The 22,885-nt window shown below is 33.8% G+C and overlaps 1 protein-coding gene and 1 long non-coding RNA gene across 4 annotated transcripts; both read left to right on the top strand.

Annotated features, from left to right (window-relative positions):
* Positions 1 to 1,573: 1,573 nt before the first annotated feature.
* Positions 1,574 to 21,952, top strand: LOC148597753 (uncharacterized). Of its 3 annotated transcripts, none has more exons than XM_088560414.1 (4): positions 1,574 to 1,661; positions 4,824 to 5,769; positions 18,827 to 18,950; positions 19,998 to 21,952. In XM_088560414.1, exons 2-3 carry the CDS (start codon positions 4,959 to 4,961, stop codon positions 18,916 to 18,918), a joined length of 903 nt encoding a protein of 300 aa, XP_088416540.1. In that variant the 5' UTR covers positions 1,574 to 1,661; positions 4,824 to 4,958; the 3' UTR covers positions 18,919 to 18,950; positions 19,998 to 21,952. The 3 variants fall into 3 exon arrangements, with proteins under 3 accessions (XP_088416540.1, XP_088416539.1, XP_088416538.1); XM_088560413.1 differs by lacking the exon at positions 1,574 to 1,661 and adding an exon at positions 2,441 to 2,599; XM_088560412.1 differs by lacking the exon at positions 1,574 to 1,661 and adding an exon at positions 2,613 to 2,744.
* LOC148597754 (uncharacterized) lies at positions 5,781 to 13,550 on the top strand. Its single transcript, XR_015918373.1, has 2 exons — positions 5,781 to 9,109; positions 9,652 to 13,550. It is a non-coding gene; the product is annotated as an uncharacterized LOC148597754 (long non-coding RNA).
* Positions 21,953 to 22,885: the final 933 nt, after the last annotated feature.

Here is a 22,885-nt window from a genome sequence, read left to right as displayed (position 1 = left end):
GGGGGACTACAAATTATCAATTCGGGCTTTTAACCTCCCATTACTGCTGATGAGTATGAGAAACATAATAGGATTGATGTCAGGGCCAATATTTTCATCAGTAGAGCCGATATCATTGCGACGAAATTTGGACAGACGAACATTGCAATTACAATATAACCCCTCCTCCCACTCATGCAGCCTTCCTTGAAAACAGATCCCATCTATTTCACTCATATGACATCGTTTTTTAAGCATCTTACTATATATTTTTTTTCAATGAGCTAAAAATGAAAAAAACTATTTTGAGGTATATTGATATAAAACCAAACGTAGAGAAGTTTAGAAACATTTTTTTCCTAAAATCTCTTTCCTTTGGAGGGGGGATAATTAATAGCAAAACATTCCCAAGACATTTAATGGGCATTTTAACATTTTCTAAATAACAATACATGTTTAAACAAGTTTGGTACTTTTTATTTTACTATGAAAGACAAATAAGTTTTTATTTCATAAATTTAACCCCAAAAATGAGAGAATTTTAAAAAGTGTTCTAGAAATAAATATATTTCCCTATGTAATCCTTGTAAAACACATAGGTAATTAATAAACCTATAAATTCAATTAAAGTATAAATGAACCAACCCATGCTATCCTAAAACTACATATACATCAGCGTGTACATAGATGTATCACAATTAATAAATTACGATACAAAATCTTAGATTTCTCATGAATTGAGGTTGGATCCAGAAATCCTGATAAGGGAGTTTTCAGTCAATCATTTGCTCTTTTTGCCCAGATCTTGCAAAAAACAAGAACACAATTTCCCAACAAAAAGGGGAGGGGTGTTTTGACACCTGCAGTCTCTCTTGATCAGCCACTTTGATTATACTTTTAAAGTTAAATGTTCATGATTTTTTGTGGTACAGACAGGTGCACAAAAAGAAATTGTAATATACTCAAAACAGAGCCCTTGTGAAGAGTACTAAGTATATGATAGAATGTTTTAAATATATTCTTATTTTGTTTTAATGCGTTTTTCTAATATACAAGATTGCATGTAGGACAGCGGATTTTGGCATCAGGAAAAATAAATGCAAATGACAAATCAATCAATAAGTAAGAAAAACATGAGTTACACAAAATACAAAATATGAATATAATTATGTAAATACTACGTTAATATAGTTTTCCTTGTCATAATAGTCAGTACGCACGGAAGGGAAATGGTGGTACCAAAGTAAAGTGCTAACAGATTCTGAAGATGTACGATACACATATTGTAGAAAACTAGGGCCTATTTTCATCGTTCACAATACAGCATAACTATTGCGAGTTCGTCTCGAGTCAGAGCCACCAGAGCGGGTCTGAGTTATCTCTCTTGTATCAGTTTAGTTGATGTAGTGATAGACACAAGTTAAATAATAGAGAGTTACAAACATTTTTGTATACATGTAAATAATGGGAAATTTGAATACAAATACAGGAACATGATATGAGATTTTTAAAAAGAAGTCATAAGTTATAATTATATATATATATAAGGTTGGTATTACTCTCAAATATTTTGATTTTTTAAAATAACTTTTGGTGGTGTGAGTAGAAGCGATCACCGGTTTGACGGATCAATGACTGGTCGGATACTATTCGGTGATCGATGAATGCACGGATCGGTTTAGGTACTGTAACTCTATAGATTTCTGTTAAACATCTGCAACATCATTTGTTTCCTTGGTTTCCTCTGTCGATAGTTTTTGTTTTGAGTATTTCTTTTTACAGCTAATATTTTGATTATTATCTTCCTACATATTTGATTTTCATGCTGCTGATGAGAGGTTACTCCTTGAAACACGTGTACAGCATATCGAAACTCGGTGGTTGATTCTAGAAAAGCAGAGGACACTTACCTTACCAGTGCACCTGGTCAACGCTCCCAGTTATTAGTGGAGTCCGATATTGCTCATTTGCTTTTGTTACTTTGTATGTATTATTTTACTTACTTAATGTTCTTTGTTGTTTATGTCTGTTTTCTATGTTTGGTCTTTGTCCCTGGATTACTTTCTATTGATTTCCGCCTAGAACCTTGGTTCCCTTGATTACTCTTACAATATTAAAACTGGTATCTTTTTGGTATTTTAAAGCCGGGACGTACAATCCAATCAGATAAATGATTGCATCTCTCTGTAACAATGAAAAAAAATTGCGCCACATATTTGCCTTGAACTGTCTTAGACAATACGCGTTTAACCAAATTTTAAAAATTGTATATTGTCACTCATTAGCTTAGACGGTGTATTGCATATTTCATATAATCTATTAATATACCCCGGACAGAGTATGTATTATATGCTCCACTCTTGGTGAAGGTGCATAACAGTATTAAAAGGGAAGTAATTTCATATACTACATGAGTTAACAATGAAAATTCTTCCTATCAAATTATTTTATTTTAAACCCCTATTCAATCTTACTAGACCGTGAACTGTGAACCCTTTTCACAACAAATTTTTGACAAAAGTGTAAATATTGTCCATTTAAACGTTGAAAATACCGAACCATCATATTTAAGAGAGGATTTATTGTTTAATCAGCTATGTCAAAGACTTCAACTCCCAAGGTAAGTTATAAATAAGACATGGACATAAACACCGACTCGTCATTCATGGTGGACACTGTATTTAAATGAAGTAGACAAATCTATACAATAAACACTAATTTATGTACCTGTAAACATGGAAGAAAACGAATGGGACCATTATTTTGTGAGTATGATATACATTTACATAGTCCCTCAATCAGACTCCTAACCTGGTGATGAGTCCAAATCATTGCCAGTCTGTTTCGATGGCTTCCGGCTCTGATCTTCTTCAATATACTTTCAGATGTATTTGACAATGTCTGTGTCGCTGTTCTTCTTGTGTTTCCAGTAAATCCACGTCACAACGTTTCAAATTAATTGTGTTGGAAACCCTCTACAACCCTTCTCCACAGCGAAAATCCACATATCTAACCTTTGTTCATTATCTCGCAAGCAAGTTCCTGGTACATATGTACTTCGTCGTCTTCTTCTGGTAGACTTCTTGACATCATAACGTTACCATCTTCTTATCGTGTTCTGACCACATCGGGATGTCTGGGCAAAAACTTTTCCGTATAATGTCCGTAAATACCAGTCTTCTTCTTCCGAGTTCACGCCATCTCCCAATCTGAAGGATACAAAATGTACTAAAACACGTCTCATCCTTTTTTGTTTTGTGCCTTTGTTTTATTGATACTTATGCTTAAACACACATGTAATTATACATATGTACGGAAAACACTGTCGATAAATCAAAACAATACATTTCCACTGACGGCAATAGTAGAATTGTGATCACTGGATCCAATTTCAGATATGCATGTACGCATACAAGGTAAACACAGACTATGCCATCCTTTATTGGTTGGGTTGATTATACTTAATTTCCCTTGTTAATCCATGTATCAATAGAATTCCATGCTAATTATCAACAAGTAGCTATGATGACCGTCATAATCAAATGATAAAGTCAGGGACAAATCATCAAATCAATGGTATGAATAATTTATAGTAATAACAAAAAAAATATTAAATGCATGTATTTACCAGCGAACCAATTATATCGGAATTTTTCCCAGTGCATGGCGGATCCGGGGATAGGGGATATTGTGTCGATCCCCCTCTTTTGATTGATTATTTATACATTTTAATATCGTGCAAAATAACAGCCTGAAACTCCTTTTTTTAATCTCTTGATTGGCCACTGATACTGTTACACATATATTTTTATTTTTGTTTTATAAGATTATGATGTAGATCTTTTTTACTGTTGTTTTTACGCCCGCCCGTTTTGTATATTATGTTATGATCAGCTGTTCGTCCCACCTTACTTCATTGTAGTGTACGTCTGTACCTATATTTGATTTCCGTCTGTTGAAACTAGAGAAATTTGGAATGAAGCTTCTAAAAATAGTATGATGAATTTTATTTAAAAAACAAGCCTGATTGTAAATCTGTTTTGACCCCGGAGTTATAGAAGGTTGATTACCTAGGGGTAAAAAAATTAAAATAGCCATAGCTTCTGTGTAAGTAATCCGATCTAACTGTAATTCTTACTTTATCTGTATTTTATGACACTCAATTACTTCTGTGTACAAATATTGAATTGAAAAAGATCCTTCAATTTCTTCTGCAAATATTATCTGGAAATCGTCCAGGGCGGACGGATGGACACGTAACTTTTTGGAGGTTATCAGATAATACCTTGCAACATTGTGTGGCGGGATAAAAATCCTATGATACCAGTATTACACGACCTACTACTGATTGATCAGTTTTGTTACGCAAATGACTTTTAGCCATATACATTCTTACGGAATATTGTTTCTAGAAAAATCTACTAAATTATTCAGTGTTTTTCTTGTATAGGATGAAATTTCCAGGAGTTTATTGTCGCGTTTTTAAAATTGATTTTCCTTTTCGTTGTTTATGCCGGTATTGAGTCAGGTAGATTGTTTTAATCTTTCGTGTTTGCTTTGAAGATTATTAGTTCTGGTAATAAAATATGCATTTTAAGTTGGTTGTGACACACATTGTTGCTTTGTAAATATTATTCTGTGCCGGCTGGGTAACTTGGGGTCAGTTCATTCTTCTCAAGCGCTGCATGATTCATTGAAACAGACAAAAGCATCACTTTTGGATAAACTAACTTTAATAATTAACGAATTTTCTATAGATATGTTTTCGGATTGTTAATAGCAATAAAGAAACCCCCAATGGGCTTGTAGACCAAACGTAGAAATTCGTTTCGTTGTATTTGTAGGAACTTAAGACTGAAGGGACTGATAACGCAGCGTATCAAAGTGACGACATACATGTAAAAAAGGCGGCACAAAAAGGTGTCCATCGGGAAAAGAAGACGGATCCCAAGGAGGATGAACAAGGTCGTGACCCTACTATGTTGTCGTTGTTCCAGAAGGCTGTAAATAGGAATGCAGAACTGAAGTCAAAGACAATGTCCGAAGGAAGCAGACGACACACTGATAGGGACCACGTGCAGTTATCCAGCTCGCGCTCGAGCTCGCGCGACAATCTTCTTCAAACAACAGACGGACACAAAAAGAAGACAAAAGAAATAAAAGAAAAGCGATCGAAAAATGTTACAATGACAACATTACAATCGGAAAAAATAAAACATATAAACGGACTGTCACAGATGGCAGGGAATTTACCGCCAACTTATAATAAACAACGCGTGGTATATTTTCAAAATCGATTTATCGTTCTAGATACCAGTGATCGCAATGTGAACTCTGCTAATTCCACAATTAACAAACTGGATAATGAGGGAACCATCAGCAAAATAAATTCTGGTAAATTGGATACCATGGAAACATCATTTTCAAAAATAAATAACGTGACAGTGACAGATTCTAAGAATAAACGGAAAGATATTGATGAAGATAATTCAGCTATGGATGCTCGTGGAATTGATATTATTTTGACAGATCCGGATAACAGCTCAAAACAAATAAAGAATATGGATAGTTTTAACACGGAAGAATCTAAAGGCAAAAATTCGATTTGGAGGAAGATTAACCGTGTGTTAATGGACGACCGGGTTAAAGCTAGTAATGGACAAATAGTGTTGGAAAACAGACACCCAGAGGAATACAGAATTCTGAAGAAAGTGTTAAATATTCTCTTCTTGACTGTAGGGATTACTCTCTTTGTTTCCGTCATTATAGTAGTTATTTACGCCTTTATAGGTAAGTTTACTTATTATTATTGGTGAATTATAGTTTAACTTGTAGGAAAGATTGTAATAAACTTATTACATAAAGGACAGACAATTAAAAAAAAATTCCCGATGATGGAATTATGCGTCGCGTTTAGTGAAAATGAATAGACGAGGTAGAAAACGGACATAATACATGTAGCAACCTCACCAAACGAGGTATTAAGTGGACAAAAATATATATGGCAACTTCAGTGGGCGAGGTTCTAAGTTAGCAATGTTATCTTAACATGAGGGTCACTTTAACAAACACAGATCAAACTAAAACATACAAAATAAATAATTTCTGCACTGTTGTCAGCGATTATATATATCAATTTGTTCTAAATTTCCCCATTATAGTATTGTCATTTTTGTACCCTCCGCGCGTAAATTTGTCTCATATTTTCGTCGGCAAAAAAACTTCTGAAAAAAAACTTTGAGAATGCAGCTTAAACATGTTAGTTTACAGCCAGGCATTTTTAAATAATTACACACTGTTATAGATAATGTATAGTCCTAAATTACATTGTATTCGTGCAACTTTTGTTTCGGTCGCAGATTCACTTCTTGGTCCGGCACCGACCTTTTAACTTTATTCGAGTTATTTTATGACTCGCATAAGCAACACTTCTGAAATAGTAGCAGTAATGTTATGTCTCTGGAAAGATCCCCAGCACCAACTGTTTTTTTTAACTTTTCTATAAAAAGAAATGTATGCCTTGAATTATTTTCTCCTGACTCGGAGAATCACTGGTTCTTTTGTAGATAAACGAGTTGAATCATTCTACGTATGTTTCCGTGGTGTTTGATACATTTTAAATTTATTTATTCTTATATACATGTAATTAGCAACAATTTTTATTTTTTCCCCATCTGTTCATACTAAAAAGCAATTTTAGTCTATTTGTTGTCTGTAGACAAACTGAAAAAAAAAGTTCAGTGTCTTTTCACATACACATACAAACATGTATATACAGAAACAGGTTAGCTGTATGTGGCGAATTGTTTTCTGGTAATTATAAGTTATATATTCCGGAGTACATATACGTTTATGTAAATAAGACGTTTGCGAATATACATGTAAGTACTGTACAGGTGTGAATGTTTGTACATGTATGTAAATGGGACGTTTGCGAATATTTTTCGTTATCGATTACTGTCTATCTGCATTATAATGACAGCTTGGTTTAAATATTGATAATATATTTTAGTATCCACTATTAATATTTAATGCAAAAAGCAGATGTTTGATTACATGTAATTACGTGTACAAACATGTATAATTGTTCAAAGACTGACTGTGCATTCGTGTAATTTAAACATTTACGTTACAATCAACCAGTAGTAATAATGTGTTCACTTACATAATGGGATCATTACATTGAAACGTGTCTCCTTATAAACTGTAACAAGAAACATGTCTCCTTATAAACTGTAACAAGAAACACGTCTCCTTATAAACTGTAACAAGAAACATGTCTCCTTATAAACTGTAACAAAAACATGCCTCCTTATAAATCGTAATAAGTTTACTTTATACAGACGTCCCTTACTAACCATGTAAGGAGAGCCTATAACGATAGACGTAGTGAAGCCTTCGTAAATTACATCCCGGGGACTACTATGTTTTCTAAATTTTATACGGTGACGCTCACGAACCATGCCATTCTGTGTTGGTTACCTATAAGAAAAGAGAGTCTACATGTTTGACGACCACCTGCTTGTGAGGGGCAGTGAAACCTACACGTATGTAAATTACCCCCAGGTATTACCCTCCTTGTTTATTTATAGTACACACTGACCTTCACGCCGATTTCTGTGAGGTTTGAGAGACTATATAACGATCAGTGATGTAGTGTTTATTCTATAAATTACATCCTTTTGTTTGTTTATAGTATATATAACACGACGAGATGTTGCCGCTTATCGTAAAAAGCACGTTGTAACATTTGTTGTTATTTCAAAGGATTTCAATTAACTTGGTAAATCAATGTATTCTTTGAGGGGGTGGATAGGGTAGGACAACAGTAGCAGCTGTAAAATACGAGATACAAAAGAGGTAATATACATGTAACAACTAGAACAAACGAGATTCAAAGCTGGCAAAATGCTTGATTAATCAACTTGACCATACAAGTTTAAATTTTTGAAATTAGTAGTAACTTGAGCAGACGAGGTGGAAAACGGACATACTTGTAGCAACCTCAGCAAACGAAGTACTAAGTCGACAAAAATACATGTATCAACTTCAATGGGCGAGGTTCTAAATTAGCAAGCACGCATGCAGCATCTTGAGCGAACAAGGTATCAAGAAGGCAATCACGCGTGCAGCAACCTGAGCGAACGATGTTAAAAACAGTAAAAATATTATGCAGCTACCTCAGCGGACGAGTTACAAGTACGCAAATAAATACATAAAGCAACTGTAAAAGACCTGATAAAAAAGCGGGAAAAATACGTGTAGCAACTTGATCAGACGAGGTTAAAAGCGGGAAAATACGTGTAGCTACTTGAGCGAATGATGGATTTTGTGAGCAAACATACATGTGGCAACCTGAGCGAACAACGTACATTGTGGGCAAATATACATGTAGCAACTTATGCAAACAATGCACATTGTGGGCAAAATACATGTACAATGTAGAAACTTAAAGCGGACGAGGTTCAATGCACAAAGTGGGAAACAACAACCAGAAAGATCAGGAACAATTGAAGAGCAGTAACAACTCAAATTGTAGGAAGAGAGAGACTAAGTTTGTAAAAGTGACAACTTTTTTAAAAGGAGGAAAAGTGGGGTTACATTGGCAAACTTGAAAAAATGGACAAAATTTGTAAGAAGTTTTGGGAGAGAGGAAATGGTGTTACAATTATTGTAATTTTTAAGAATAATAACATGAGACCGTTGAAAGATTAATTTGGATCGTGATGTGCTTGTAGCAGTATAATTACAGGGCAATAGGGAAGATTTTGAACATAGTGTATATAATAGGAGAACGTCTCAATGGCTTGGAATAATTGAAAAAAAATAATAAACACGTAATGGTTACGTAAGATAATAAATACTAACCACGTAATGGTTAAGTAAGATAATAATACTAAACACGTAATGGTAACGTACATATACTAGATACTAATTACGTAATTTTTACGTAAGATACTAAATTTCAATGGTTTGGATTCATAATGTAAAAAGGAAGATCACGGAAGAACGCGTTTTACGGCTTGGAATTGTGGCGAAGGAAAATATCAGACTGCGGAGAAAAGATTGCAAGATAAAATTGGATCCTTGCTCAACAATACTCGGATGCATGGGAGAGTGAATCGGACAGGTATTGAGTAATAGCGTTACCATAAATTAAGGATAATGACAAAAAATAACAATATTTGGAACAGAGAATTGACGAAGTTACTGGAACTGTAAGAGTAATCAAGGGAACCGAGGTTATAGCGGTAATCAAAAAAATATAATCCAGGGACAAAGACCAGACATGGAAAACAGACATACACAACAAAGAACATAAAGTAACTAAAATCATACATACAAAGTAACAGAAGTAATTGAGCAACTCGGACTCCACTAAAAACTGGGAGGATGGACCAGGTGCACCGGTAGGGTAAGCGTCCTCTGCTTTTCTAGAAACACCCGCCGAGTTGCTCATAAAAAGTCAAGATAAATGTATACGTTTATTGAACGGGGATTTGTTTCTTTACTTAATCTTTGTGTTATTTTGCCGTTACTGTTCTTGTGTTTCAAACAAATTAAAGATTTTATACTTGTGAGATTTTCAGACACTTTTACGAATAAAGCCAGAGCCAGTTAATGTTTGGTTACCAATGAGCACTTTCTATGAGACTTTTATTGTTATTACAGTTGTCCTACAATCTATAAAAGACTGCACTAATTTAACTCGCCATATGATAAAGGAGAATGTGAATAGAACGTCGCTATTTTCCCACAGCTTGCATAGATTGGTATATTTCCTGGTGCAATCGTTGACTTTCATTCAGAAGATTGTATTTTGGTGTTAAAACTAGTCAAATATAAAATTGTGTTATTCCAGTAGTCTGGTTTGATAAATAACGTGCAATTTATCAACACCGTTTAATCAGGTTTGTTCTTCCATTTGAATGAAAGATTTTCCATCTGCGATAGACATTTAGTAAAAAAGACATCGATTTATTCATTTGGTCGACACATAAACGATGAATTTAAGTAATTATTAGCATCAAAACTGTATCAAACTGGAAGGTGTAAATATACTGCTTCAAATCTTCCATGAGACCGTAACAGAAGGTGTCACTGTACTATGTGACCACAACGAAAGTTGTCACTGTACTCTACCAAATGTTCCATGTGACCGTACATTATGTAACAAAAGTTGTCACTGTACTGTACAAAATCTTCTATGAGACCGTATACGTAACAGAAGGTGTCACAGTACTATGTGACCACAACCAAAGTTGTCACAGTACTGCACCAAACGTTCTATGTGACCGTACATTTTATAACAAAAGTTGTCACTGTACTGTACCAAATCTTCTATGAGACCGTATACGTAAGGAAGTTGTCACAGTAATGCACCAAATAATCCACAAGACCACAATGGAAGTTATCACTGTACTGTATCAAATGTTCCATGAGATCGTAACAGAAGGCGTCACTGTACTGTACCAAATCTTCCATGAGACCGTAACAGAAGGTATCACTGTACTGTACCACATCTTCTATGAGTCCGTAACAGAAGTTGTCACATCTACTATGAGACCACGATATTATTTAATTCTTATATACATATGGCATTTACGGCTAGGATCAACATTAGATAATGATGGAAGAAAGTGCATGTGACACTAGGCATGTGTACCAAATGTCCCCGATAGCCGCAGACTTGTCTGACCTGAATAATATCATACCAACATTCCCAATATTACAAAATGTAACATCCATAAAACACTTAGGCTTCATTTATTGATCAATTTCTTATTGCAGATAATTCCATAACAACGGAACAGATAATAACATATGTGTTTTCACTACATCTCTTTTATTTTAGTTTTACACTGATTTGACTACTCGTCTGTATTACCAATTTCGACTTTCGTGAACACAACACAAAATGGACGGAAGGTTTGAAAGCTAAAAAAAAAAACATGGTGTAATCCATAATACCTGTAACATGTTGGGAACATAGTGGCTAATTGTATTGTTTCACTATGAAATACCTATACCACGTCAGGAACATAGTGGCTAATTGTTTCACTATGAAATACCTGTACCATGTCAGGAACATAGTGGCTACTTGTTTCACTATGAAATACCTATACCACGCCGGGAACATAGTGGCTAATTGTATTGTTTCACTATGAAATACTTATAACCCGACAGGAACAAAATGGCTAATTGCATATTGTTCACTATGAAATACCTATACCACGTCAGGAACTTAGTGGCTAATTGTATTGTTCACTATGAAATACCTATACCCCGACAGGAACATAGTGGCTATTTGTATATTTTTCCCTATGAAATACCTGTACCACGTCAGGAACATAGTGGCTAATTGTATAATTGCAGCGCTTAAAATACTTACATATTTAAGTTAGGAAAACTGAAATTAAAAGCCGCTCAACAAGATAAGCTTTGGAAACTCCCTCGCGTTGAAAAATATTAAATAATCTAATATTCTCATTGTCTATACTTATATTGGTGACATTTACTCATTGTCTCTCAGTCGTTACATACTCGGTCTACTGATGACGAAAATAATATATAAATGTATTTTAGAAATGTTATCGTTTGTAAGCTATGCATTTGGTGTCTCACCTGATGAAAATAAAGTCAACGAGACACTTCATTATCTCTTTGTGTACCGAGGGAATTTAATGTGTCAATTTCACGAGTTCAGTCCATCGGATAAACTATGTTACATGGTTTAGTGTATTTTGCCATATATACATGTAATTATGTAAAATACTTGGATAACATAAGTGTAGTGTTTCACTTGTTACAGAAATAAAACTCACAATGTACGGAAGCGTTAGGGATAAGAGAAAAAAAACACTTAGAAATGAGTTGTAGAAAAATCAACAGCACAGACGAACTCAGGATGAGAATATATATTTTCTTCCTTAGGCAAAATTATGAGATGTACACGGTAGTCAGTTAATACTGGCTGTACATTATGCTCCATAGAAGAGTTCAGATGACTGGAATGCTTTTGATATTCATTGCAGCGGAAGTACACTCTGCTGGCAGTAAACAAGGGGAGAAAAATATGAAAACTAATCAATCATAGATTTTAGGACTTTCTCTTCTTTCGAATGTCTTAGGGATGTATTTTTTGTTGCAAAGTTTCTTTTGTAAATTTAGGTTTTACCATCAAATGCTCTGTAAAAAACATTGAGACAGTTCAATCACTAGTACGTCAAATATTCTGTAAACACTTCGAGATATTCCCGTTTTGATTATGTACACTGTATCACTATCAAATTTGAAAATTACCCAGATGAGATATTGCTTCCAAATCCTTTTTTTAACTGTTCGCCCGGAAACATGACGTCTTTTCCCGTCAGCGGCACATTGTGTTACACGTCAAATTAGTTAACTCTTAATTTTATTAAATCACTGCTATCCACCAAAATCTTAGACATTGGATGACATAAGGAAGTCCATCATCTGGATTACATAAGGAAGTCCATCATCTGGGTAACATAAGGAAGTCTATCACCTGGATAACATAAGGAAGTCTATCATCTGGATAACACAAGGAAGTCCATCATCTGGATTACATAAGGATGTCCATCATCTGGGTTACATAAGGAAGTCCATCATCTGGATAACATAAGGAAGTCCATCATGTGAATAACATAAGGAAGTCTATCACCTGGATAACATAAGGAAGTCTATCATCTGGATAACACAAGGAAGTCCATCATCTGGATTACATAAGGATGTCCATCATCTGGGTAACATAAGGAAGTCTATCATCTGTATAACATAAGGAAGTCCATCATCTTTATCTTAGACATTGGATGACATAAGGAAGTCTATCATCTGGATAACATAAGGAAGTCTATCATCTGTATAAAATAAGGAAGTCCATCATCTTTATCTTAGACATTGGATGACATAAAGAAGTCCATCATCTGGATGACATAAGGAAGTCCATCATCTGGATAACATGCGGAAATCTATCATCTTTAACTTAGACATTGGATAACATAAGGAAGTTCATCATTTTTATTTTAGACATTGGATAACATAAGATAGTCCATCATCTGGATAACATAAGGGAGTCTATCATCTTTATCTTAGACATTGGATAACATAAGGAAGTCCATCATCTGGATAACATAAGGATGTCCATCATCTGGGTTACATAAGGAAATATATCATCTGTATAACATAAGGAAGTCCATCATCTTTAACTTAGACATTGGATGACATAAGGAAGTCCATAGACATTGGATAACATAAGGAAGTCCATCATTTTTATCTTAGACATTAGGTAACATAAGAAAGTCCATCATCTGGATAACATAAGGAAGTCCATCATCTTTATCTTAGACATTGGATAACAGAAGGAAGACCATCATCTGGATTACATAAGGAAGTTCATTATCTTTATCTTAGACATTGGGTAACATAAGGAAGTCTTCCATCTGTGTGACATAAGATAGTCCATCATCTGGATAACAAGGAAGCATATCATCTTTATCAAATTAAACTATTACAAGTTATTCTAAATGTAATAAAACTTCTCATTTCTTTGTCCATCGTAGAAACTCCATAGTACATCGTATTATGTCGGGTTTATGCAAAACAAATAGTACAAAAAAGTAATCAAGGGAACCAAGGTTATAGCGGTAATCAAAAGAATGTAATCCAGGGACAAAGACCAGACATGGAAAACAGACATACACAACAAAGAACATAAAGTAACTAAAATCATACATACAAAGTAACAGAAGTAAATGAGCAACTCGGACTCCACTAAAAACTGGGAGCACGGACCAGATGCACCGGTAGGGTAAGCGTCCTCTGCTTTTCTAGAAACACCCGCCGAGTTGCTCATAAAAAGTCAAGTCCGGGGTAGACAAACGAGGGAAGGAAAACTATGACCCGTTGAATAAATCAGTTTTCATGCAAAAAATGTAAAAAAAAACAAAATCAAAACCAAAACCAAAACAAAACAAAACAAAAAACAAATAAAAATAATAAAAATAAAACGATATAAAAACAAATATTAAAAAAAAAGAAAAAAAAAATAACGAAGGAAGAAAATAATTAAAAGGTAAAAATAAAAACCGATTATGCTATAAATATGGCTTTTATTGTACATTTTACTTCGTCTTAACCGCCCCCTTCTTGTTGATTTTTATTGTACATTTTAACCCGTCTTAACCGCCCCCGTTTTGGACTGAAGGGTGTGTCCATTGTAAACAGGTACTTGGTTTGTACATGTATAGAATTTTTTTGTGATAGGGGCATTGATATTGACAATGTTTGATTTATTCAACACTTAGGTTACGCTACATTACATTACATGCATAACATAAAACATTACATTACACTGCATCACATTACATGCCATTGCATCGCAGTTTACATCACATTACATTACATTGCATCGCAAATTACATCACATTACATTCCACTGCATCGCAAATTACATCACATTTCATTACATTGCATCGCAAATTACATCACATCACATTACATTGCATCGCTTACAAAGCATTACATTATATTACATATCACTACAGGCACTAGAAATGGCCTCTAAATGGGTCAGGTTAAAATAAGACTACTTCACAGAGCTCAAGTAAATGGTTTTATAGTTTGCCAACTGTAGATATCCAGTCACGCTGGTTGTGCCTGCTTTACTGTCGCTATACATGCTTTAAATTCGTCAAATGATCAAGTTACATGTCTACATTTAGCAAACTGAAATGAAATTATTGTCTTGAACTCTATGATAAAGCAATTCGATGCAAAACGTTTCTATCAATCTATTTAATTTAACTCAAGTAAAAAAAAACAGCTGTTGTTTAACTGTCAGTGGTGTTGAGAGACAAACATGTACTTGCATAATCATGGCGTTCATAGTAATTTAAGTATGGTACATATAAACATAAACACTCGCCACTGATATTCCTTTTTTTCATATTACGACTGACGTCTGACATAAGCGAAAATGGCAATTAAATTAAAGAGACGCTTTTGTATAATTTTTTAGGGTGCACTATACAGTTACATCAAGGCGCACTGTTTCGCACACGAAGTTACCCCCGGTCAAATTTTGTAAAACTTAAAATTAAAAGTTGAATTTTTGTGGATACATTGTTTAAATGTAGTTACGCATTTAAACATAGACAGATGTAATATATGTAATGGTAAACAGGTGTAATTTAAAGGAAGAATGGTATTCGGAACGTTTCAGTCCCCAGCCGCATTAGGTTCTCTCCTCAGCATCAGATGACTAATTTTCAAAATACCTTATTTCGCACGAACTTTTGGAACTACAATTGTGAAAGAATGAATCGAAAAGGGTCTTATTATTTTTACCCCTTTTCCACCTACTCCATACATGCTTTCATCCTGTGGTAGTGTCTAAGTGCCTCATATTTTATAAAACATAGTAATTGGCTGTTAGCTTTGGAAATGCACCCCTGATTTGTACTAAAACTCAGTAATATGTTTTTAAGTATGTTACCATAGCTACTGGATTTTGTAACAATAATCACTAAATTACTTATAAATGACTTGAACACCAAGGATTTCAAAAATATGCATTTTTTTATGACAAAACACCAGAAATTTCTGTGCCGACTGCCTCAAAACAGCTTTATTTCAACAAAATGAAACCAAATTTTCAGAAAAGACCTAACTGTATTGTACTACCTTATATTAGCTTCACGACATCCAATTTGGTCGCGTCCACGATTTATATATTGGCGTCATGACATCAAATTTGGTCACGTCCACGATTTTTATATTGTCAATGAAAACAGCACTAATGAAACCAAATGCTAATTCAAGCAGCATTTCATGACAAATTACAATATTCTCTTGGGAAAGTTCATGAAATATTCAAAGCCTTGTTATACATTTGTCAGTAATGGTTGAGTGTAAAATCATCATTGATTTAAAGCATTGATCGGTCGGCAAGGAATGTATAATAGCAGAGTCAACACCGGTGACACAAAATAAAGCAATTGCATTACCTTGACTTTCGTAAGTTCCCCTATTATTTCAATACCAGCATATGCAAATGAAACAAACACTATGAATGTTAAATGTGATATACATGTACATGCATTGAAGAGCTATTTATTTCTTATTATTCTTATTTTTTCAATTTTGCATATTTGATCTAATTTTCTGGCTTTGCCCATGAGGGATGGGACTGTTTGCACTAAAATAAACATTTGACCTTGGTGATTGCTGATCACTCTTATTTCTGAGATTAATCGGTCGTTTTGAGTGAGATCTGTACAAATCTATCAAGTTTGTTATCCGTGTCTTATTTCTAGGATTAACCGATCGTTTTGAGTGAGATCTGTACGAATCTATCAAGTTTGTTATCCGTGTCTTATTTCTAGGATTGATCGGTCGTTTGAGTGAGATCTGTACGAATCTATCAAGTTTGTTACCCGTATCTTATTTCTGAGATTGATCGGTCGTTTGAGTGAGATCTGTACGAATCTATCAAGTTTGTTATCCGTGTCTTATTTCTGAGATTGATCGGTCGTTTTGAGTGAGATCTGTACAAATCTATCAAGTTTGTTATCCGTGTCTTATTTCTAGGATTAATCGATCGTTTTGAGTGAGATCTGTACGAATCTATCAAGTTTGTTATCCGTGTCTTATTTCTAGGATTGATCGATCGTTTTGAATGAGATCTGTACGAATCTATCAAGTTTGTTATCCGTGTCTTATTTCTGAGATTGATCGGTCGTTTGAGTGAGATCTGTACGAATCTATCAAGTTTGTTACCCGTATCTTATTTCTGAGATTGATCGGTCGTTTGAGTGAGATCTGTACGAATCTATCAAGTTTGTTACCCGTATCTTATTTCTGAGATTGATCGGTCGTTTGAGTGAGATCTGTACGAATCTATCAAGTTTGTTATCCGTGTCTTATTTCGGAGATTGATCGGTCGTTTTGAGTGAGATCTGTACGAATCTATCAAGTTTGTTATCCGTGTCTTATTTCGGAGATTGATCGATCGTTTTGAGTGAGATCTGTACGAATCTATCAAGTTTGTTATCCGTGTCTTATTTCTGAGATTGTTCGGTCGTTTGATTGAGATCTGTACAAATCTATCAAGTTTGTTATCAGTATCTTATTTCTAGGATTAATCGATCGTTTTAAGTGAGATCTGTACGTATCAAGTTTGTTATCAGTGTCTTATTTCTAGGATTGATCGATGGTTCTGAGTGAGATCTGTACGTATTAAGTTTGTTGCAATGAAACTTTTCTATTGATTATTGTTTTATTTTCATTTATGTTATTAATTTTGTGAACATGTCGCTGTGATAAATGGCTTGATTCACTTAATTATTTGTTCATGGAGGCACATTTTTTGTAGGGCCTGGGGAGTAAAAGTATATTGTTTCTCTTTTGATCGAAGATCTTGGTTGACAAAACAGTCGTTTGAGTCGAGAGATGTGAAAAAAAAACTATTAGTTACCTCCGAGGAAAATAGTTCTATTAATATTCACAAGTTTGAGTTATCTAAGTCCGATTACTATAAGGATTCAATATATTAAACGAGAAATGCATACACGTAACTTCGTGTTATAATACCTACTAACATGTGCAGTCTGTACAGTTTGTACATGTACATACTGAATTTTTTTATTTGACCTACTAATCAGTTTACTGTATTCTTCATATATCGCAGTGGTAATAAGGACGCCATATCCCTGATTTAAAGAAATGATTGATTCGGACGGCACTATAACAAGTCGTCCTATTTCTAACAGATACCTTACTGACATTTTGCATATATCTATTCATCATTCATATATTGTTTTGATATAGAAGAATTAAGTTCCTTATTGGATTTTGACTCAGTGAATAAGTACTTTGATTAAATCTAAGGTCTATGGTTTGGTCAGAATCCTGAGTAGGTTACACTAAATTGTTTTGCTGGAGGATTATTGTCTCCCAGTCTGTAATTACTGATTTGCCGGAGTAGTATTGTCTCCCAGTGTGTAATTACTGATTTGCCGGAGAAGTATTGTCTCTATGATTATCTATCCGTATTAGGTACGGTTCTATTGTACAATACTTCTTATAACGATATGTCATCATGCAGAAATATATTTATTAAATATTGATAGGAATGAAGCAATATTCCATAGATTGGAGCATTCACTGGAATAATTGTCCCACCAACCGCCTTAGTTACTTTCACTAGGAGTGTCTTACATGGTGTACTCTATAACACTGATTCTAGCTGAACCCAGGAATCAAAACAGCTGTGTCTATGTTGTATTTTAATAAGATAATGTGCCCTTAATACATACTTGTACATGTGTGAAGCAAAGTGATACATCTAAGGATCAATAAAAGTTTCCCTCCATTTAAACTCGGTGTTTCATTTCTATCTTGATTGCTATTCTCAGTAAGAATCAGGCTATAGGTGAAAAACACACACGTCCATAAAATTTAATTAAAATGTTATCTGATATGCAGAAATGGCAGTCATTTCTTTGTTAATTTGAATTCGCTTGTCTGCATCTTTTGATACTTTTAGGACGAACTAATTGTCAACAATTCGTCTTCAATAGACCATTAACTATTTGCCCACATTGTCAAATTGGTGTGTGTTCTTAGCATGATTCAGTATTTGTAATTTTGCTTAATTCTACATGCAACTGCTTAAAGTGTAAAGATGTACCTTCTACCCAAGATATTGGATATTTCATTCCTTCGTTAATACTAAACGGAAGCATGAAAGTGATGTACAAGTAAAACTTTCGACATTTAAATATCAATGAGTTTTCAGAGGTATTAAAATATGTTTTTGTTTCAGTTGGTGATGAAGACAATATCAGTGTCCTGAAAAAGACAACATTTAGACCGACATCGACGACACCGACATCGACATCACCAGCCGTCGGGTGAACAGACAACACTGGTGTAATTATGAATCAGCTGTAAGTACAAGTCAACGTTAATTGTCATCAGAGCTTTCTGATTACATATTCTCAGTTAGTTCGTGTTCTTTGTTTCTTCTGATTACAAAAATAATGTTAAATAAATAATATAATGATAATATTCTAATGATAATATATTCTCTATAAAAACAAATCATGCGAAACGAAACTTCAAAAAAGATTAGAGACAATTCATTACCCGCTTCTTGTGCAAATGATTAAAATGGAATTCTTTGTAGAACAATTTCATATTTATTTCGCAAACTATTCACACTGTCATATAAGCAACATAAGTACGCTACAATTAATGTAGGAGTATTATTGCATTCTAAAGATGAAGATTATGACATATTTTGTTTGGTTAACAGCAAAGTAGAAATACTAATTTGTGTTGATGACAGATGATTGTCCCTTTTGTCTAATTTAACGTACCAGTCCATATAAAATCCAGACATTGCCAATTGTAGAAGTGATTCATGGTGTAGGAAAACCCATCGAACGAACGATGCTCTCTTGATCCACTTATGTCATATTTTCAGGTAACGATAGTCCTTTCTGTGTTGAAATCTGTATTTTTGAGAAAACTATCTCCAATAAAAATCGAGAACGACAACTCTTGTTGCAAAAAGCAATTTCATTAACAATCTAAATCTAAATTTCTCTCCACGTAGAAAGCTCAAACTGTTTTCATGGTCTGTATCTGTATCTGAATTAAAAACAAAGGTATATATGGTGGGTTTTCGACATTTATGAATCACCTCCTGTCGGATTTATATAAAGACAGGGAAGATATATAAACGTATAGAAAGGTCTGAAAAATTCCCAACGATGTTAAAACTGTCAAATTTGCGATGCAAATTTTTGGCCGTTCCCTCTGCGGGACTGGAACTCGTACCGCTGTGACAACACCGCCAGCGCCCTAGATCACTCGGCCAACTAGCCTATATATTTATAGATAACTGATACTTAATATTAGTAAAACACTGTACATAACAAATACCCTTCGTTCATTGATTTATAATGTAGTTATTTTCTGGTATTTTGTAGGATTTGTTGTTATAGTGATGATCTTGCCAAAAGTTCTATGTTGTGACATATGTCAACAGATGTATGGTGTTGTTTGGATAGATACCATGACACATTAATTACAGGACGTTCAGAAACTATGTTCAAAAATATTTCTTAAGTACGTCGAATCAGTTGTGTTAAGTTCTTTTATTTTATATTTGGCAAATAAGTATTTGTGTTTAAGATGACATACTTACTCTTAGCAATTGAGATTCTGATTCTAACAGTCCAGAAAGCATTGTAAAACATTGACAAAAGAGTAAATGAGAATGGAATATAGAAAAATATAGAATATATTCAGAAGGGTACGTGGGTATAATTTAAATGTTGACCGAGGGTAAGTGGGTGGTCAGATATTATTTGAATGTTGACTGATGGTAAGTAAACGGTCTAATATTATTTGAGTATTCACCGAGAGTAAGTGGGTAGTAAAATACTACCCGAATGTGGATCTAGGGTAAGCGATAAGTCACGAGAAATAGGAATGGAGGTAAGCGGGAGGCCAGAATTAGATTGTGGGGTGATCAGATAAACTTTTTAAACTTTCTACCTCTTATACATTATCAATATACTGTACGAAATGAACGCCTCATATGGGAATTGTTTTGTCTGTATCAGTTTACTTTTTACGAGCAAGGTTATTTCAAAATTTTAGACAGGGATTGGCTCAAGTATTGTGTCAATATCGAGTTGTATCGTATTGTTATACATGCATGTCAATTAGGTATTAATTTTAATTTATTTTATGTTGTGACTGTTTATGATTTATAAAAGTTCACGTGATTTACATTGCATGTACTCATGTTTCAGCGAATGTTGGTTCCTTAATGTTCGGTTTTCATTGAAAATTAAATATCTTGCGTAAACTGGCTCATACCAGATTATTGAGTATGACCTGGACAAAAGTTTTAAAAAAGGTTTTTTATATTTAATTTTTAATATAATGAATATCAATCCAAATATTAATATTTGATTCCTAATCAAAACGATACGTTGTTTTTGGGATTATTTGAATCGCGGAATGCGGAACAATCGGCGCTAATGACGTCATAGTAGCAAGCCAGGTTATACAAAATAATTTGGTTTGCTCAAAGAGAACCAGCCAATTAGAAAGCTTGTTACAAATCAAGTTTAATTATTTACAGTAACATGATTTTTCATAACATAAAAAAAACATACGATGTGGAATATGGCATTTCTGAAATATCTATACGTTTTTTAATAGATATCTCCTGTTCGTTGTAAAAGTGATATATTTCGATGAAGTGTTCATATCAAGTAGCACTCTATCTAAGAATCTTGCAAAATGTGGTTTATGATTGGAAAGACAACACATTTTTATGTTTGATATTTTTAAGATGCTTAAGTAAAAAGAAAATGGCATGTGGCTATTCATATAACCCTTGTTCGCATGAGATGTAAATTATATAGATAGTGGTACGATCGTGCGTTGGTACGACTTGTCTTATAATGAAAATTTCCGAGTTTATTATTAATTGTTCAAATAAAATAACCCTAACTCTAACACTTTGTAATTATTGGTAAATGTTATGTGCTAGAGACGATTCATTTGTAAGCACTGGCAATGATTCATATGAAGTCACTGGTAAATATTTTTTGCCAGTGAGGATTCATTTTTAATCTCTGGTAAATGGTTTGTGCCAGTAAGTATTCATTTGTAATCACAGGTAAATGCTAAATGCTAGTGTGGATTAATTTGTAATCACTTTAAAATAGTTTATGCCAGTGAGGATTCATTTTTTATCACTGGTAAATGTTTTATGCTAGTGTGGATTCGATTGTAAGCACTGGATAATGTTTTATATTTATTATTGATTTGAATGTTCATTTCTGTAATGCCTTATATAGTATTGGCCGTAAAATGTGTCATATATGATATTTATTTCTATTTTGATAAATAAATATGAAATTTATACTTTTCTTTTTATAGTATTTTGAATTTTAATTGAATAAGATCAATTTAAAGAGATATGTGATAAATGAAATTTCGGTGAGTCATTTGCAAATATTCATCTTGTAAACGTTACGGCCATCTGTACACTGAACGTATATTCAGACGTATGTACACGTATTGTTCCCTCATGGAAACATAAAATTTCGTTTATTTTATATCATGTCTTACGGCGGGCTTTGTAGGGTAAAATTGCAAGATATCAATCATAAAAATATTGCGAATTTTGGTTACCGCGACGCCACAATTAACAATATACCACTTTTATTCCATTGCTGGCAAATGAAGTAGATCTTACCATAAGCACGTGCTTTATCAATTGTTTCCAATCGTCTTCCTTTAAAAACAAATAGCTAACAAACAATTTTTATAGAATAATAATAATAATAAAAAGAACAGAAACTTGATTAAAAGATTCATCTATGACAGTTGATTTGTTTTATTAAGAAATATTAAATGAAAATGTATTTTGACCGAGGTTTTCATATTTCTGTTTTGCAAAAGAAAATTTTGAAGCCTTAGTATTTTTTTTTTCTTTGAAATAATTCATTTGTGTCGTTTCATGTTGTTTTTAAAAAGGGTTTTCACTCGCTTAAATCGGTTTCAACCAACATGTTTCTAGGAAAACAAAACCCCCAGTCTAGTAAAAATCTTCTTTATTGTATTTGTTAGAAAAAATATATTCAAAAGAGTAATTATGAGAACCAAGATCCCTGCGTCAAAAAACGCAATCCAGGGTCAAAGGCCATACTTGAAAAGACACAACAAAAACATAAAATGACAACAACAACAAAATATAAATAAGCAAACGTAAATGAGCAACTTGTACTCCTGACACTAAACTGGAAGCATGGACCAGTTGCAATAGTAGGGTTATCTCCTCTGATTTTTCAGA

Source organism: Perna viridis, chromosome 14 (genome assembly GCF_037379345.1).
Source record: "Perna viridis isolate PV_CMFRI_1.1 ecotype Kerala chromosome 14, ASM3737934v1, whole genome shotgun sequence".
In the NCBI taxonomy this organism is placed as follows: domain Eukaryota; kingdom Metazoa; phylum Mollusca; class Bivalvia; order Mytilida; family Mytilidae; genus Perna; species Perna viridis.
The sequence above is the reverse complement of the archived record's forward strand: the minus strand, read 5'-3'. Positions and strand labels throughout refer to the sequence as shown.

Bases quoted from the DNA above. Each gene is read 5' to 3' on its own strand.
- LOC148597753 (XM_088560412.1), top strand. From the start codon at position 2,715: ATGGAAGAAAACGAATGGGACCATTATTTT. The intron at 2,745-4,823 runs GTGAGTATGATA...TTGTATTTGTAG, and splicing joins ACGAATGGGACCATTATTTT to GAACTTAAGACTGAAGGGAC. The intron at 5,770-18,826 runs GTAAGTTTACTT...TTTTTGTTTCAG, and splicing joins AGTTATTTACGCCTTTATAG to TTGGTGATGAAGACAATATC.